This window comes from Aythya ferina (assembly GCF_964211825.1).
Source record: "Aythya ferina genome assembly, chromosome: 16".
Lineage (NCBI taxonomy): Eukaryota > Metazoa > Chordata > Aves > Anseriformes > Anatidae > Aythya > Aythya ferina.
Window position 1 is genome coordinate 1,528,132 of NC_140315.1, and position 18,833 is coordinate 1,546,964.

General features: G+C 53.6%; 2 protein-coding genes across 8 annotated transcripts in view; one reads left to right on the top strand and one right to left on the bottom strand.

Moving 5' to 3' along the window:
• Positions 1–3,342: 3,342 nt before the first annotated feature.
• Positions 3,343–9,303, top strand: SLC2A4RG (SLC2A4 regulator; the record flags this gene model as incomplete). The annotated part of the gene is made up of 8 exons (XM_084538524.1): positions 3,343–3,591; positions 4,382–4,542; positions 5,278–5,387; positions 5,501–5,748; positions 5,953–6,053; positions 6,164–6,413; positions 6,496–6,617; positions 6,711–9,303. The coding sequence occupies 8 exons, from the start codon at positions 3,343–3,345 to the stop codon at positions 6,820–6,822; spliced, it is 1,353 nt and encodes a 450-aa protein (XP_084394650.1). The 3' UTR covers positions 6,823–9,303.
• The window catches only part of ZBTB46 (zinc finger and BTB domain containing 46), a 58,380-nt gene continuing 47,937 nt past the window's right edge, over positions 8,391–18,833 (bottom strand). For all 7 annotated transcript variants that reach the window (XM_084538193.1, XM_084538188.1, XM_084538190.1 and 4 more), the window contains one exon: positions 8,391–13,835. In XM_084538193.1, coding sequence (XP_084394319.1) covers positions 13,449–13,835 — 387 coding nt within the window. In that variant the 3' untranslated portion in view covers positions 8,391–13,448. The remainder of the gene's footprint in view (positions 13,836–18,833) is intronic.

Here is an 18,833-nt window from a genome sequence, read left to right on the forward strand (position 1 = left end):
CGCAGCGGGGAGGAAGGAAACCGTGCGCCCGCCTCCGCCGGCTTCGCCCTCGATCGAAGCAGGCGAGGAGATGAAAAGCGAAAACGCGGCACCAGGAGCCGCAGGCTGGGGACGTTAAACCCCCGGCAGGCGGGGAGGCAGCGGGGTGTTCGTGCCGGGGCTGTGCTAGATGCCAAACCACAGGCCTGTGAGATAGCACGGTTGGCCCCGGCAGCTGCTCCCATCCCCCTGCGAGATGGGGGCCCCGATAGAAAAGGGCACAGGATGGCTCGTGGTGATGCTGCCACACGTGGGCTCACCCGCCGGCTGCGTCATTTCCCTGTCCCCCTTTTTTTCCAGCCCTTTTTCTCCATCCCCGTTTCCCCGTCTGATTCATCCGAGTCCCCTGGGAGCTGCGTTTGGGCTGCAGCAGCCCCACACGTGAGCGTCACGTCCTAGTAGGACCAGGGAAAGATGGGACCCACGAGTTTTGGGGTGGTTGGGTTGTGGGAATCTCTGCGCAGCCTCCCCAGGAGCAGCAGGCTCTGCATGCACACCAAGGACAGCTTTCAATCGCTCCTGATGAGCTCGGGGGCTGAAGCATCCCCCAAACCTGCCCCGGCAGCACCGTGGCAGCCAAAAAAAGCCCCATTGGCAGGGTGCTGTCACCTCTAAGTCCCATTCAGCCTGGCGTGCTCCCAGTGAAATGCGAGAGCATTTCCCAGTCCTCGGGGCGATGGAATTGGGCCCCACAAAACAGGGTGGCAAATGAGGAATCCCAAAACATCACCTTGGGGTCTGACAGATGGGGTCCCCAGTGTGGTGTCAGGGGGATCAGGCAGGGCTGGCAGCACCGAGCACCCTCCCTGCCCGGGCACAGCTGGGCCCTACAGGCTGCAGGCTCCTGCCCCTCTGCTTGGGGTCCCCATCCCGCTGCAAGGGGACGGTGCTGGGCGGTGCTGTTCCCACAAGGGGGAGCGAGCAGGAGCCCAGCGAGCTGTAGGGAGCTGCAAGCAGGTTGCAAGTAGGTACGGTGCTGGAGTAGGGTGCTGAGCTGCAGGCTGTAGGGTGCTGCGTGCTGTAGGGTGCTGCACGCTGCCCTGCACGCTGTAGGGTGCTGTGCTTCATCTTGTAGGGTGCTGCACGCTGTAGGGTGCTGCATGCTGTGCTGCACTGCACGCTTTGCTGCACAGGGTGCACATTTTGTGGTGCTGCACACCGTACTGCACACTATATGGCCCGGCACGCCCCATGCAGCCCGTATGGCTTCACACACCGTACGGTGCAGGCAGCCCCATGGCTCTGCACCCACAACAGCCCCACACCCAGAGCTGTGCCCACTGAGTGGCTCTGTACCCTACATACAGCACTGCAGCCTGTAGGGTTCCAAACCCCATTTAGCCCACTCCCATACAACCCTATATCCCGTACAGTTTGCACCCATACAGCCATATATCCTATATAGCCCCATATCTCATGCATCCCCATATCCCATACAGCCTGTGCCCATACAGCCCCATATCTCATACATCCCCATATCTAATACAGCCTGTGCCCATACAGCCCCATTTCCCATACACCCTGCGCCCATACAGCCCCATATCCTATACAGCCCTGTTTCCCATACAGCCCCATATTCCATACAGCCCTATTTCCCAAAGAGCCCCATATCCCATAGAGCCCCATATCTCATACAGTCTGTGCCCATACATCCCGATATCCCATCCACCCCCGCATCCCATACACCCTCACATCCCATACAGCCCCATATCCCATACACCCTGTGTCCATACACCCCCACACCCCATACACCCCCACATCCCCCACAGCCGCACACCCCATGGCAGGGGGCCGAGCCCGGTGTGCCAGGAGCGGTGCCCGCAGTGCCACCGGGCGTTGTGCCATTTGGGGTCGGCGGCGTTAACCATTAAACCAGGCTGGGGGGTGGCCAATGGGAGCCCCCACCCCGCTCCAGCTGCCAGAAACCCTAATAACTCATAAACCCTAATAACTCATAACTCAGGGTGCTTGGTCGTTAACTCCCGAGTGCTAACGAGGGCTGTGGGGTCAGGCTGGTCCCACAGGCTGGGGATGTCCCAAGCCCCCACGGGTGCTCCTCAGCCCCCATCTGTGGTGTGGGGTCCTGTGGGTGCAAGGGGACAGTGGGGCTGGGAACAGGGGGATACTGGGGGGGGACACAGATAAGGAATTTGGGGGAGGGACAGGCGGGGGCCACCCGGGGGTGACCGCACGGACTCTGTCCCGGCCTTCAGGCTGTGGGGCGGAAAATCAAACAGCCCCACAGCGGCCCCTGCCCGCAGCCCTGTGGGTTTTGGGGCAGGAGAGGAGCAGAAGCGGCACCCCAAGGGTGTTGGGGGCCCAAGGACTTCACCCCAAGCACCCCACAATCCTGGGGCACCCCAAAACACCCCGTGCTCCTGGGGCACCCCAAGCAATGGGGGCACCCCAGGACCCTGTGGGGCCGGGGGCTTTTTGGTGGGGTCTCCCCCAAAGAGGGGCACCGTAACTCCCAGGGGAGCCCAGCAGCCAGTGGGGCACCCCCATAACTTTTGGGGGACCTTAGCGTTTTTCTGAGGGGGTTACCAGGATATTGGGGAACCCCACAAATTTTGGGGATCCCCTGTAACTGTGGGGTGAGTAATATGGGGGGGGGTCCATAAATTTGGTCAAACACCATGTGGGGTGGCACAGCTTCAGGGGGAGCCCTGTAAATTATGGGGGACCGTATAGCTAACGGGGGAGCCCTAAGGCTATGAAGCGACTTTTTTGGGGGTCTAGGGGGGGCCTAACTTCGTGGAAGCCCCATATTTTTTTGGGGGGGGCATAACTTTTTGGGGAACACTATAGCTTATGGGGAGCCCCCCGACTTTGGGTGGCGGGCTACAACTCTTGGGCCCCCTTTGGCCTTTAGGGGGCTCTGCAGGCTTCCCTCAGAGTTTGCAGAAGCTTTATTTTGGGGGGGGGCACAACTTTTTGGGGAGCACTTTAGGTTATGGGGCACTTTGCGCGGGAGGGGTCGGCAATCCCTTGGGGTCGCCCCGTGCTTTGGGGACGGCACAACTTGGGTGTAGCTCGGTATGTGTGGGGGGAAGCCGCTTTATTTGAGGGGGGGGGGGGGTGAGCGGTACTTTTGGGGACATTCCGTCAACTTTCGGGGCACGGGGGCGGGGTGGCGGCGGGGGTGGCGGCGGGGCCGGGGCGGGGCGGCGAGAAGATGGCGGCGGCGGGGCCGGGGCGGAGGGGCGTGGCCGGGGCAAGGGAGGGGGCCAAGTGGCAGCGCGCCGCAACCAATGAGAAGCCGAGGAGGCGGCGGCCGCGTTCCATCCCGGCGCGTCGCAGCCAATGGCGAGAGGCGGCGGGGCGGGGGGGGCGTGGCCTCCGCCGATACCGGGCCGCGCGGCGGAGCGCTCCCCGCCGGGCCCCCGGCCGCGGCCGCCGCCGCCGCCGCCGCCGCCGCCCCGCATGGAGCCCCAGCGCCCCCCCCCCGCCGCCTGCGCCCTGCTGCTGCCGCCGCCCGGCGCCGCCGCCTCCGCCGCCCGCCGCCGCCGTGCTCGCCGCCGCCTCCCTCCCGAGCCCGACGGGGCCCCGCAGGTACCGGGAGAGCGGCGGTGCCGGTGGTGGTGGCGGTGGTAGCGGTGGGGGGGGGGGGGGCCGTGCCCGGTGTCCGTCCCGGTGCCGGTGCTGACAGCGGCCCCGCCGCGCCCTCCCCAAACTTTCCCCGCCGCTAAGATGGCGCCGGGGGGGGGGGTGGTGGGAGGGGAGGGGGGGGAGCGGACCCCTCCCCGGTACCCCCCACCCCCCCACGGGGACCCTCCGGTAACCCCCGGGACCCTCCCGGTGCTCCCCCCCCCCTCCCGTCCCGTCCCGTCCCGCTCGCCGGTGCCGCCCCCGGGAAGCGCGCGCTGCCGCTGGGCCCCGCCCCCCCGGGAGGGATCCGCTGGCGGCCGGCCCGGCGGACACGCCCCCCCCCCCCCCCCCCCCCATTGGGATCCACCGGGGATCTACCGGTGGGAGGTGGGGGGGGGGGGCGGGGGGAGCATCCCCGTGGTGTTTTTTGGGGGTTGGGGATGTTGTGGGGCTCGGGGGGGTCCCCAATAGATCCCAGTTATTGGGGGGGGGGTCTCTTTGGGATCTATTTGGGATCCACTCGGGGCACACCAGCGGGATCCCGCACTCCCCAAGCACAGCGCTGTCCCCCCACCCCCCCAAACCCCCAAAATCCCCCCCCCATACCCCCTTATCCCCCCCACACCCCCCTTATCCCCCCCAATACCCCTCCTTAACCCCCCCCCCTATAGGGAACAGATCCCTGAAGGGATCAACCCAGAATCCACCCCCCCCCATAATACCTAACGTCCCCCCCCCTTTTCTCTCCCCGCAGGCTGCGCTGCCCCGCCGGGGGGCTCGGGGCTGGCTGCGGCGCCTGGGGGAGCCCCTGGGGCTGGCCCCCCCCGAGCAGGAGGCGATGCTGCGGGTGCTGGACGCGGGGCTGGAGCGGTGCCTGGCGCTGCACGCCGCCTGCATCCCCTTTCCCCCCCCCAGGTAGGAGCACGATGGGGGGCACCATGCACCGATGGACCCCCCCCGGGGGGCTTCCCTGCCCGCCACGGGGGTCCCGGAGCCCCGGCGGTGGCCCCGTGCCCGGGGTTGAAAACGGAGCCGGTGGAGGCGGCAGCTTCTTGGCACCGGGCACCGGGGCTCCCCCGGTCCCGCTCTCGGGCGCGAATTTGAGGGAAAAGGGAAAAAAAAAATAAAAATAAATAAAAATCTGGGCTTGCTCAGCGCGCACCGATTCGGTTTTCGCGGGAGCTGGGGCACGGCAGGGCGCTGTGTCCGTCCGTGTGTCCGTCTGTGTGTCCATCCGGGATCCCCCCCACCCAAAATTCAGCCCCCCCCCAACCCCCCCGGGGCCGTCCCGCTCCTTCCTGCGGGGCCGCAGCTTTGGGACGCGGTTGCAAAATGGCTCCTGCGGCTCCTGACCTCCCGCTCGCGGTTTGTTTTTTTTTTATTATTTATTTTTTTCTAATTTTTCTATTTTTTTTCTATTTTTTTTTTTCCACTTCAGGAAGTCGTTCGGCCCCGGCTGAGCTAAACCCACGTTTAACTCAGCAGGATGCAGGTGCCGGTGCCCCCCCCCCCCCCGGCTCCTGGTGCCACCTTGGCTAAACGGGGGTGGGATCACCCCGACACCCCGGGTGGGAGATGGGGGGGCATGGGGAGGATGAGGGGGGGGTCCCGGCCGTGCTCGTTGCAGCCCCCGTTTGCTCTCGTTGGCAGAAAACCCCTGGGCAAGGCGGGCATCGACGAGGTGATGGCAGCGGCGGTGCTCACCAGCCTCTCCACCAGCCCCCTGGTGCTCGGCCACCCCCCAGCACCCCCCACCCCAGGTAAGAGCAGAAATTTTGGGGACGCCGTGCCCCCGTCCCCCCCCAAATATCCCTGGGCGTGCAGCGTGGTGGCACCTCACCCTCCTCTTCCTCTTCTTCCTCCTCTTCTGCAGCAGATCCTGGTGGCGAGCCCTGGCTGGAGGCGCCCACCATGTCCTCCAGCTGCAGCAGCAGCAGCAACACCAGCGGGGACTGGAGCTGGGACCCCCCCAGCGACCGCTCCACCCCCTCCACCCCCTCGCCCCCGCTCTCCGGCCACGTCCCCGGTGCCTTCCTGCCCGCCCCGCCGCCGGACGAGGGCCCCGACGAGCCCGACGGCACCCACTTCGTTTTCGGGGAGCCCATCCCGCGGAAGAGGAAGGTGGGATTGGGATGGGGCTGGGTTTGGGGTTGGGGCTGGGGATGGTGGTGGGCTTGGGGCTGGAGAGTTTGGGGGGCTTGGGGTTGGGGATGGCGGTGAGTTTGGGGCTGGAGAGGGTGGCGGGATGAAATTTGGGGTGGCGGTGGGGACGGGAATGATGGTGGGGCTAAATTTGGGGCCGGGGCTGCCCCCTGTTTCCCGCAGAACTCCACCAAGGTGATGTTCAAGTGCTTGTGGAAGAGCTGCGGCAAAGTCCTCAGCAGCTCCTCAGGGATGCAGAAGCACATCCGAACCGTGCACCTTGGGTAAGCGCGGGGGCTCCCCTCACCCCGCAGCCCCCAACCCCTTTATTTTTTTTTATTTTTTTGGGGTGTTAATCCCCCTCCCCCTTACCCCAACCCCGCCGTCCCTCCAGCCGCAAAGCCGACCTCGAGCAGAGCGACGGCGAGGAGGACTTCTACTACACGGAGCTGGACGTGGACGTGGACTCGCTGACGGACGGGCTCTCCAGCCTCACGCCCGTTTCTCCCACCTCCTCCGTCCCCCCCGCCTTCCCGGGCACGGAGGCGCTGCCCAGCCCCGAATTGCCTCTGGCCTCCCCCCGTAGCCCCCCGGCGGCCCCCCCCGGCGGCCTCTGCCACGTCCACACCGACCACGCGTACCAGGTGAGGCCTCGCCCCGTGCCCACCGTGCTGCACCCATGGGTGCTCTTTTAACTTAACGGGTGCCCCTATTATCTTCCCACAGGGCTGCCCGGCCCCCCCGCGGCTCCCGGGGGGGGACAAGCGGCCGCCGGTGCCCCCCACCCCGGTGCCGATGACGCCGGCGGTGCCCACCCCGGTGCTGCCCAAGCCGCCCGCTGTCCCCAGGTGAGTCGGTGCCACCGCCGTGGACCCCCCCCTCACCCACCTCACCCCGTGACGTCCTCCTGACCCCCCCACCTCGTTCTTTTTCCCCCTCAGGAAGCCGCGGGGGGAGGCCAAGAAGTGCCGCAAGGTGTACGGCATGGAGAACCGGGAGATGTGGTGCACGGCGTGCCGCTGGAAGAAGGCCTGCCAGCGCTTCCTCGACTGAGCCCCCCCCCTTTATTTTTTACCTGTCCCCCCCCCCTCCTTTCTTCTTGCACATTTTGCACTTGAGGTGCCTTTGCGCCCCCCCCCCCCCCCCTTCTTTGTCCCCCCTTCCCTCAAACCCCGGGGCCCCCCGCCGGACTCAGGGAACGGCCCCGCGCTGCCGCGGCCATGGGGGGGGGGCCCCCATGGGGCATGGGGTGGGGGGGGGGGCCCATGTGCACCAGGGCCTGACCCTGACCCGCCAGCGCTCCCCCCACCCTAAAAAAAAAAAGAAAAAAGCTTTATGCACACAGCCCCCCCACCCCCGTCACCACCACAGAGCTTTTCCCTCTTTTTTCCTTTGAAAATAAGCTAAATCTTTCTCTGTCCCCCCCCCCCTTTTTGCTGGCACAGCGGTGGGGGCTGGCTGGGGGGGGTTGTGGCCGGCTTCTCCCACCCCCATTTGGGGTTGGGGTCCCGTGGAGCCCCCCCCTCAAGGGCAGGGGGCTGCCCGCTGCTCAAATAAGCTGTGCCTAGGGCCTGGGGGGGGGGGGGGCTCACCGGGGTGCCTGTTCCTGCCCCCCACCCGCGTGTCCCTGAGCTGGGGCAGGCAGGGCACCCTGGGGTGCCCGAGGTGGACGTGGGTGCCCCCCCCCGGGGGGTTTTTACTCTTTGTATCGTCGTTTCTCTCGATTTTTTTTTTTTGTAACTGGGGAGCAGCCGCTCCCGCCGGGGGGGCCGTGCTCCGGGAAGTGCCTGCAGGAACGCGCCCATTTGCACTAAGCCAAACTGCACAAAGACGTTTCTTTTTTTTTGTTTGTTTGTTTGTTTGTTTGTTTTTCCTTTTTTTTTTTTTTTTTTTTTCTCCTTTTGTGTGTTTTTATTTTTTAAATAAAATATATAAAAAGTCCTATTTTTTAAACTACTCCCTCCCCGGGCCTCAGAGCGTGCCGGCCGTGGCGTCGTGCCGCCTCCTGCCCCGGGGGCTGTACAGGGCTTTATGGCCTTCACCCGTCTTTTCCCCCATCCCATCCCGCTCCAGGGCTGCTCCCCCTTGTGTAGGGGGGGTCCCCATTGCAGGGTGCCCCCCCCCAGCAGGGGGTCCGGCTGCTTTGGCCCCGTGGGCTGGGACGGGCCCGTGCCAGGCTCGCGTCCGGCTGCGGCGCCGAGGTGGGATGTGTCAGATCCAGAAAAAAAATAAAAAAAAAAATTGGATTCTTTTTTATTATTATTATTCTTTTTTAATGATTTCATTTACCTGCTTTTTTTGGGCTTCTGCTGTCACAAAGTGATATAAGGGGGAGTGAGGAGGGGGTCTTGGTGCAGCCCTCGCCCCAATCCTGCAGCATCCCCAGCACTGGGGGGGCTGCACAGATCTGTCCCTGTCCTCCTGAGAACCAGGAGCAGGGCCTGAGGCAGCGTTTTCATTTCAATAAAAGCCCCAAAAGTGAAGAAATTGGTGCTGGGAGGCGGCTGAGCCACAGGGGCTTGGAGGGACCCAGGGTGGGAAAGGCAGCAGCACACTGAGGGCATAAAAAAAGGTTAAGAAAAAGAAAGAAAAAAAGATAGAAACAAGAGCCAGACCAAAAATTTAGCAGCAATTTCCCAATTTATTGAAACTGATTGATTTTTGCAAGTATGTCTAAGCTAAATCCCATCACAAAGTAATTATAATCAAGAGGCACACCTCCGGCGTGCCCAGGCAGACAAGAAACTGTGAGATCACCTAGAAAATAAGGGCATATTTACCTGAACTACATTTACAGAAAATCAGTACAACACAGCCATGTTCTCCCACTGACTTCTGGTTCCTAAAATCTCCTCGCCTCCCCCAAAATATTAAACACATCTTCAATACAAACACAGGTTTATAATAATTAATATAAAGTCAGTATAATATAGAATATTCCCAGCAAAAAAAATAATCAACAATCTTCAAACACTGTCCTTTTTTTGTTTTGTTTTGTTTAGCTTTCTTTTTGCAGACAGGTTTAAAGCACGTTGAAAAATAAATATATATGAAAGCATACACACAGCACTCTTACTATGCAGGACTAAAAAAAAAAAAACAAAAAGGCAGAAATTCAAAACAATATAGGAACTAAGAATAAAAAGAACCATTAAGTATGGCTTTCTTAGGAGTCGCACATGTCACAGAATGAGCTAAAATAAGATTATCTTTCAGGATATTGCAAAAAATTCCAGTTTTTGCATTTTTTTTTTCTTTTTTTTTTTTTTTTTCATGGAGTTTCTTTCCTAAAGGGCGATGTGCAAAACGGGAAGCAGCAGGGGGAGAGGGGCTGCAGGGCCTGGCCCCGCGCCCTCGGCCCCCGCGGGCTGCCAGAAGTCCTTTTAATTCCCCCACCATCCGTACAAAACGCCGACCGAACGCAGCTTTCGCTTTGGAAAAGCAGAGCAGTTAAAGGCATACGTCGAGGTACAAAAGAAAAAACGGGACCTAACGCTAGAGCGGGCTTCCTTTCGTACGAAAAATATTCCTTTTGTAGTCCAAAACACTGACTTTTGGTTAAAAAAAAACAAAAGAGAGAGTCACTTTGCGATCCTTCCTTAGCCACCCCCCCGTCACCTCCCCACCGAACCGTCCCCGAGCTGTGAGGTCTGAGGGTGACCTTAACGCCTCGTCCACAAGGGACAAACCTATGCAAAAACAGACAATTTACGATTTTTTTTGAGGATATATATTTTTGAAATAAATTGATGGGAGATGCCAAGAAGGGAATTTGCCTTAATCGCTACAGAATTCCCTTACCCACCGCGCCAAGCCTGCCTGCACGATGTCTCCGCTCCTCGGCTACGTCTGCTGAAGGCGAGGACAGCGCACGGATGCTTTCACACCCCCGGGTGCTGTCCTGCACGAGAAGCTCTCAAAGCACTTTTTGAAATGCTCTTCCAATTCCTGGCACGCTTTGATATTTAAAAATTAAAGAATAGTATAAAGAAATTCAGGGAGCAACCTTTACAAGTGTGAATACTTAAAAAAAAAAAAACTCATCACCGGACTACATGGATTAATTTTTCATCTCTAAGGGAGCTATTTCTGGAAACTAGAGCTGTATGTGCGTATATAGTGCTGTATATACACACATGCACACACACAGACATATATAGAGTTAGAAAAAAATTAAAAAAAAAAAAGGGAACCCCGGCAAGGCGTACGAAGCCCGGAGGGGACGTAGGGGACAAAGACGCGGTGCCGAAGGCCACCCTAGGTGGGTAGGACGGGCAGGGCGAGCGTTTTGCACCGAGTTTGCATAGGCAGTGTCCGGGCACCGAGCACGGCCCCACGGGGCTGGGGGCTTCAGCCCTTATCCCCCCATCACCCCCCCAAACCCCACGCCCGAGCCCCCCGGCACCGGCTGCTCGCGGCAACCGGTGGCGTCGTATAAAGTTTCAGCATTAAATAAAAAAACCCAAGTGCCCTTTTTTTAACTACCGAGCCTCGATTAGAGCCCTCCGGAGCACGGAAGCGTCAGGAGCAGTTCTCCAGGACCTGCGTTTCCACGTCTGCACACCTCCAGCGAAACAAAGCACTTAAAAATATACATCACATATTAGAACGATTTTATTTGGTATATATAGTGTATGTTAGTAATATAGAAGCATGTGCTATATTATAATGGTAACATTATAACAAGTTAGCTTTTCTGTGGATTTTCCTTTTTTTTTTTTTTTCTTTTCTCTGTTTTTTTTTTTTAAATTTTTTTTATTTTTTTGCATTCTCAGCTCAAAGAGCTTCAAAAGTGGCACTACTAGGAAACGTTTCTGCAAGCCGCGTGGCTTACTGTCCGCCGTTAAAAAAAAAAAAAAAATGGAAAGGAAGGGGGAAAAAAAAAAAAAAAAAAAAAAAAGGAAATATTTCCCAATGCCAAGCGAAGTAAAGCTACGCACCCCGTTAAGTGATCACGGAGATGGAGCCACCTAAATGCTAGGAAGAGGGAGGAGAAGGAAAACCTGGGGTGAGTGCTTGTGGCTCTCCCCCAGGGGCAGGGTAGCGAAACTCTTACTCTGGAATCGGAACAGATGAGCAAGATGGAATGTCACAGAAACAAAGGGGGTTGAACGGTTTGGGTTAAAAAAATAAAATCAAATAGCTCTTAGGTATAAAAAGCAAAGCTACAGATATCTTTTAAGTACTGTATGTATTTGTCTACACGTAACAAGTGAGGGCTGCGAGGCCGTCGGCCACCCCCAGCCCACCCCTCCACATTTACAGGTACAATAAATACAGAGCCCGTGCAAGGCAACGCCCCGGGACCCCCCCCCAACAGACAACCGCTGATTGGTTTTGTATTTAGGGAAAAAAAGAAAAAAAAGAAAAAAAAAAAGCATACAAAGGTCCAATCGTAAAATACCGGTTCTGTTCACGTCTTTTAAATACAGCAACAGGGCTTGACAAGAAGCTAAAATGCAAAAACCAGGTTTGTACAAGGTCAATAAAAACGTTTTCAACGCGCCCCCAGCGCTTTATGCTTTAAATATTTCCAGGAGAGGGTTGCAGAGGGGCTGCCCGTCCCGGCTCAAAGCGACAGGGTCCGCTTCACCTCCCCGATCCTAAGGACTACAGCAGCAGGACTATGGGGATCCCCCCGCCCCGAGCCCGATGCTGCTGGACCTGGGGCCAGGAGGTGGCTCGGGGAGAAAGGAGCCGCCGAGCACCCAAAGCCGGCAGCCAGGAGGTGCTGGAGGCTCCTCCGTCAGCACGAAGGGGGAAAAAAAGGCAGAGAGAAGGCGGCGAGCTTCTGCGGGGAACCGGAGACGGCTGCAGAGCAAGGGACTCAAAAATAAAAACCACGACCCCTGGATGTGGCTCGTGCCACGGGGATGAGGGAGAAGCAGCTCCTGCAGGGCCAGGAGAAAGGCTCCCGCGTGGCCACGCTCCCCAAAAACAAGCCCTGGTGCTCAGCAGCTCAAATCCTGAAAGATCCTTTGCTTTCCTGGGGTTTATTGTACAATAAACTCTGTTTTCTTGGCTGGGGGGAACCATGCTTTTTCATTAAGGAAACAACACCTGCGACAACTCCTTCCCTCCCCACAGAGATCGCCTTTCCCACCACTGGAAAAAAATAAAATAGCACCTTTTAGTCATTTGGCTTTCTGGCAACAGGTTTGTCTTTTGTGGCAGGTTTCAAGATACCGTCATCACAGACATTGTATAAAATTGCTCCACGGCAAGGAAATAGTGAGGTCTTCAGCTTTTTTTTTTTTTTTTTCTTTTCTTTTTTTGTTAAAAAAAGCACCAGAAGCAAAGAGGTGAAAGGTAAAACAAGCTTTCTCGCAGGAACAAGACACTTCCAATGCACTTTGTTGTCGTTTCCTTGTAGTTGGAAGAAGGCAACAGTGGCCGATATGGACAAGGAGAATCCAACTACCTGGAGCAGACCCACAAAACCTTTCAGGAGACGTGCTAGGAGAGAAACCTGGTTCTTGTTTTTTAAAAAAAAAATCTATTTGCAAATTTACATCAAACCAGTGCAGCTGAAACTGAAGGTTTCCTTCGAGAATTTGATAGGCTTTACCCCTACCAAGGATGAATCGAAGTTTGCAGCTTGGCAAGGAAGAGCAACGCACCCAGAAGAAACCCCGGCCCCGCTGAAGCCTGCTGGGCAGAAGCAGCAGGATTTCCCCTGCCCCTAGGATTTCCTCACCTTGGCTTCCTATATTTCACAGTCCATCCTGCACTTTGCTAAATGCCTCGTTTTTGTGTTTTTTTGTTTTTTTTTTTTTAAACTACAGTTTGCATATATTTATGAAAAAGGCAGCTGAGCAAAGGGAGAAAAGTGAAAATATCTGTGGGAGACGATGACAGGTAGACAATTACCCGTGCCCTTTACAGCAAAAAAGAGTTCTGTGGAAACACCAGCACTCGTTTGGGTGAATGCGGTAAGCAAGGCTGGAAGACGGGACACGGGTAAGGTGCCAGTGGGTCCAAGAAAATGCCATGATCTTTTCTGATGGTGATTCTTTTTGGAAGCTACGAATCTACTTGTATGACGAGAACTCTTAAGGCTGCAAATCTGACTTGCCTTTTGATCTATTTGGCTCCGTAAAAAAAAAAAAAAAACAATAAAAACTCTTTACACAACTTTGCAAAAAAAAAAAAAGGCCCGCATCGTTAGGGAAAGCCCTCAAAAACACGCCCAGCGATTTGTTTCCACGTTAGGTTCGCCATTCCACCGCCGCAGGGATTTCGTAACGCAGAAAAGGTGTTAAAAATTAAACAACCACCACCAAAAAAAACCTGCTTCGGATACAAGATCTCCCCGGTGTTGGGCTCGGGGCGGGAGAGGTACAGGGGGAAGAAGCTTTACGCAGCCTGCGAGTCGCCCGCTCCTCCCCGCGGACACCGTAAGTCACTCGCAGGAGCCCGGCTCGCTCCGGGTCGGGTTTCTTCCTGCAGGGAGAAGGGGGAAGGTGAAGTCGGTCGTGTCACTGGAAGCGACACCGCTAACACAGTATCTGAGTGGAACAGAGAAGGGCTCGTTTAGAAAACACAGAAAGTATTTTGCACACATGGACGACAACAAGGCTACTTAGTTTTTCCAACATACTCCTTCCTCCCCCGCCCTCCCGCCCCCTACAAACAACAGAACGAAATGAAAAATAATAATAATAATAATAATAAAATCCCTAAGAAATCCAGGTAAAATCCTTGTCGTTCTCCCCAGAGTTCTCCTGCTCCTGCGGAGAGTCGACATCTTTGTCGTCATCTAAAATCACGTCGTCTTGCGGCATTCCTACGTCGTCTTTCCACTTGATGTCGTCGTCGTCTCCCATCTCCTCGTCTCCCTCCACTTTGATGTCGTCTGGGTCTTCCATGTACTGCCCTTCGCCGGGGTACAGCTCGTCCGGGGAGCCTTCTCCACCGTTGTGGTCCAGGTGACCCGCGATGCCCCGGCCCGAGCAATCGGCGCAAACCCCGTGGCGGCGAGAGCCGTGCTTGATCCCCACGCTGGCTGCGGACATGAACACCCGGTTGCACACTTTGCAGACGTATTTTTTGTCCTTGCTGTGGACCTAGGAAAGGAGAACGATCAGAAAATGTAATGCCAGCGAGGACAGACCGGGGGTTTTAAGGACAGGCATGCTCCCTCTCTGCGAGGCACAACGCCAAGAACCAAGATCCCCGCAGGCCTTCATCGCTGAACTTCAGCCCATCACAATTAACTCAACTCTAATACTTTGATACAGCAGGAAACCCGTCCGAGGAGGCCTTTTGATCAAACCAGCAGTTTTGAGAGGAACTCCCAATCCCTCCGGTTTTCTTTTTTCCTTTTTTTCTTCTTTTCAAACCTGGGGCGCAATCATTTTACCAAGTCGGTACAGTTTTGGCAAACTAACTTAAAATAACCTCGATGATACAAGAGTTCCAAGCTGCCAGGAAACACGCCGGAAAGTTTCACCAATAAGACTGAAATGTGAGGTTTTCTGCCGGCCTGCCAGAGGCAGTAGTTCCCTCTGTGAATTTCTCATCCACCGGGCTGTGAAGCACAGCTACACCCAGGGATCATAACAAGGGGGAGCTGCACCGTGCCCAGCAAAGCATGAAAAAAGCATGAGGAAAATCTTTAAAAAAAAAAAGAAAAAAAAAAAGAATCAAACCCAACATCACCCCAAGCATCAGTTCTCTGCAGGCAAGAGCAGAGCAACGCACGATCAGACTGGTATTACGATCAGACTGGTATTCATGCCGTGTTAATTTAATGGTGCCTCTCTCCCGAGCCCACTGCTGCCAAGAAGCAGAGAGCAGGAGCACTGTGAGTGCACCCCGTATCCTAAAAAAGCAGCCGAATACACTCCTAAGCCTGCCTCTGAACTACTTTGCTGGCTGAAAAATGGTTCGTCACAAACGTCTGCTCTCCCAAGCATGCTGTATTTTACCTCTGAGGATAGCAGGCATATGGAGCCATCACACTTCCAGGGGAAGCTGTAAGTGGCAAAATGCTGCGCGGGGTAGGAGGAATCGCTTCAAGATCCAAACAAAGCTACACAACGAGCAAAAGTGCCTACTTTGAGAAGCACGGGAATGCCTGATCAAAGGTGAGCTCTGTCTCTGGCTGCTTTTGCCTTGTTGGAAGCCAAGAAATTGGCCCAAAACGTTCACCTGCACCTCTCTTAGAGGGAATGGTACAGTGAGAACGCCAGAATTTCATATATGTACACACAGACACAAGCTCTATATATGTAGTATATACATGTATGTAGGTGTATATATATATTAGACATACACACGCATATATATAATATATAAAAATAAAAGCAGGGAGCAGAGGCCGGGTAGCAGACCCTTGTGGATGCTCCCAGATCAGGGTGAAGCTTCATTTAGAGACACCACGCTGGGACAGCCCAAAAGTTCACCTTTCCAGTGCCCTACCACTGGCAGTGCCCAGCAGCACAGGAACAGCATAAAAATAGGCAACGATCCATCTTGTCCTAAGTTCCAGCAGCCCATGATTTAGGGTCACCCCGAGCAAGCTGCTACGTGCAGACCATCAGCTATCGGAGCCTCTGGGCATGGATCGCCTGTGTCTAATCCTTTTTTCAACTCATTTATTCTTTTTATCTTCACAATCGCCTCTGCGAAAGGTTTCGCTGGTTAAACATGCCTCGTGTGAGAAAAAAAAAAAAAAAAAAAAAAAAAAGAGCTTCCTTTTATTTTAAATCAGCTGCCTGGTAAGATTTTAACAGCCTGCACATCGATGGCTGCGCTGCCTTATTCTCTGTCACTTGCCCTCAGCGCGAGGCTGCCTGGACCCCGGCTCAGCAGGAGGCTGTTTCAGTAAAATGCAGCTGATGAGACGAAAACAGGCACAGCTCTGCTCTGAGCATGTGGGAATCGACAGCGAGGCCAGCTCCTGGCTCCTGCCCCGCGTACAGGATAATCTGCTCTCACCGCCGGCTTGCACATAACCCCGCACTCGCTCTTCACAGGGCACACCCAGCTGAGCTGCAGATATTCGGAAAGAGGACAAATTGAGCGATTTTACCCCCCAGCACCTACTGCTGCCGAGCACTCGCTCAACCTTTGTGTTTCCCCAGCCCCGGCTGTGCTCAAAGCCTCAGCGCTCCTCTGATGCTCTCCCACCTCAGGCTTTCCTCGCTCTGAGCTGGTCTCCGTGTCTCATTCTTCAACCATATCAAGCAAAGTCATTGTATTTTATTTTTTTTTTTAACCTACGTGTAAGCTGTTTCAAAAGCAGCTGGGTAAGGCTGGTCAAAGCCATTTAACAAGCTCAGTACAGATCACTCGTTTTGAACGGAGGGCAGGGTGGTTTCCAGGAACCAGAAGCTGAGCGCTGCTGCAGAAGGCAGAAAAAGGGGCAGAATTGGGGCTAGAAGAGCCAGATAAAAATTTACAGAACAGACACTACGTAACTGAAACATCTTGAAATTGGAAGATAAATTTCAACATAACTGAAAGCATACATTTCAATTACGTTGAAACATAAATTTTAACATAATTGAAACATCTGTTAAAAACCCGATCATCTCCCTCCCTCTTTTCCAGTGCTGACAGTAAAGTCATCGTGTTCAAAGTGAGTGATAGTTCTGGGTGCTGATCAGAAAGTAGCCTGCTTACTGTATCACTGAATTATTAAGTATTAAACACAAAAACAGCATTTGGCACTGGGTATTTTAAAGTGTCATTAGGAAAAACACATTCTAACTGAATACGACTATTCCTTTGGACAGGGGAAAAATAAACGTGCTGACAATATCCTGAATTTCTGAAAATTACAGCTGGCCAGAAGCTGACCGAGGGACAGCCCTGCCGAGGATAAGGCACATGCCTCTGGGACAGCATCAGGGACAAAGCTGGCTGGGTATGCCACGAAATACCTGCCAAAATAACCAGGTTCACTGCTCTGAGCAGTCAGCAGTCCCGTGGGATGCTGCAGCAGAGCAGGTTACAAAGTCCTGTACACACGGAGACAAGTCACTTCGAACTAGAACTGAGAAATTGCTGATGGATTTTAGCTGAAAAACCCTGCAGATATCACAGGAGGGGACAGATTTCCTTTTGGGCACAACCTGTTCACTGCAACGGGTCCAGAAACCTCAGTTTGTGCTCTAAAACCACACAGAAGGATCATTTGTCCTGAAGTCTTTGCATCTCAAAAGTCCTGAATTTACTTCAACGTCCCAATTTAAAAAAAAAAAAGGCATTTATATTTAATTTCAATTTATGTAAAGAATTTAAAAAAATATTCTTTTTAATTTGAGCTAAACATAAAACTAAAATAGTCCCCTCTTGTCTTTGGCTCTCAATTGAGGAACTGAAAGAGAAAAAAAGCTTTATTTTTTTGGTGATAAACCCATTTCCTTTTTCTACATGTTATTTTTGTAACGTATTTTCACTTGATGCGTATCAGCACTCATCTCTGCAGATTTGCCCGAGATTGACAATTAAGCCAGAAAATGTTATGCATAACGGAAACAAGATTACCAGAGAAGCACAGCGTACGAATCCAGAAGTTAATCTCGCCACGAGCACTTCAGAAAGCTTGCACTGCCTCTTTTGCAAACGAGGATCGCAGTGTCACTTGGGGATGATAAAACACCCCTTTTCACAGCTTCATTTCAAAAGGAACTTCAGCTGAATGACAAAACTGGCGTTTTTCTGGGGTCTCGTTTAAAATAACCCGTGCAAGGCTCCCAGGTTCCCGAAGTGATCCCGCCACCAGCAGCAGGCTGACACAGCGTGGCAGGACAGGACCACGTACTGTCTTTTTTCACAAGGAAATATTTCAAAGCCAAATCCAAACAAAATTAAGGTTCATTTACTTGCAGTAACACCTCCCTCCCCAGCAACAACAAAACAAGAAACCAAGCCAAACCGAAGTCCTCTTCTCCTTACTTTATCTCTTACAAGATACCTCGGAGTCATCTATGGCTCCTTGACATGAAAACAAATTGGTATTATCAGCGTTGTGCTTTTTTTTTTCCAGGAATTTCTCCTGGCATGAAGAATTGGTAATCCAGCTGGTATTTTCTAAACTAGCTTAACTCCTGACACAAAAGTAGTCTGAGAGAGAGATTCAGATATAATACCCTCTCATACGTTTATTCACATTTATTCATATCTGGCTTCATTTCCCTGTGTGTATAATAAAAGAACTTGAACTGCGAGCTCACTGCACCAAATCAGTGACCTAGAATGATTCCAGTAGCAAAATCCAACAACTAAAATTAATTTGCGGATCACCTCAATCTCACTCCTGCAGGATATAGTGCATTCTCCTGCCTTTGCCACAGCACGTAAAAATATGCTGATTTTCATGAGCATAGGACTACTTTGTAGAGCAGGACAGGAATTAAAAATCATTATTTATTTTTTTTTTTACACTTGAACCGAGCTGCATCACTACTATTAAATTGCCTTTAAAAGAAAGTACACAAGGGTATGCACGTGCTTGCAGGACTGGGATGAGGGCAATGCATTTCTTTGTGGCTTTGAAAATTCCAAGCAGGAAAACGCTAATTAGCCTAAGCATACATCCTCTAGTGAGATATTCTTTACATTAAAAATTCAATAGGTAATGTAAAAATTGAAAAATAGTCCTTTAAGTGACTTCCTCAAATTAATTCAGAGTCAGTGGAACTGTCAATCCCGTAGATTTTTTTCTTAAATCTCTCGTTGTAGGAGAGCCTTACAGCTACAATCTCCAGTATTTAAAAAATATATCAAAATTTCTCTGCAAGCCTAATTAGAGGGCCAACAGAACTTGCTGGCGTGCATTACTGGGATAATTACACTGAAACCGTGCTCTTCCAAAGTATCACCTTTATGCTAAGCTTTGACAAACCATTTTTGCATGGCAAATTAATTGTTCCCTGAAAAAAAAAAAAAGAAAAAAAAAAGAAAAACTTATTTATGAAGAAGTTGTGAAAAGCCAACAGCCTCCCAGACAGCTTTGAGTAGCAGCCCTGAATAAAGCATTGAAATTTTTTTGGATAATTAATTACTGCCAGACTACGGTAGCATTGGCTTGAATTATTCTTGCCGAGTGACAC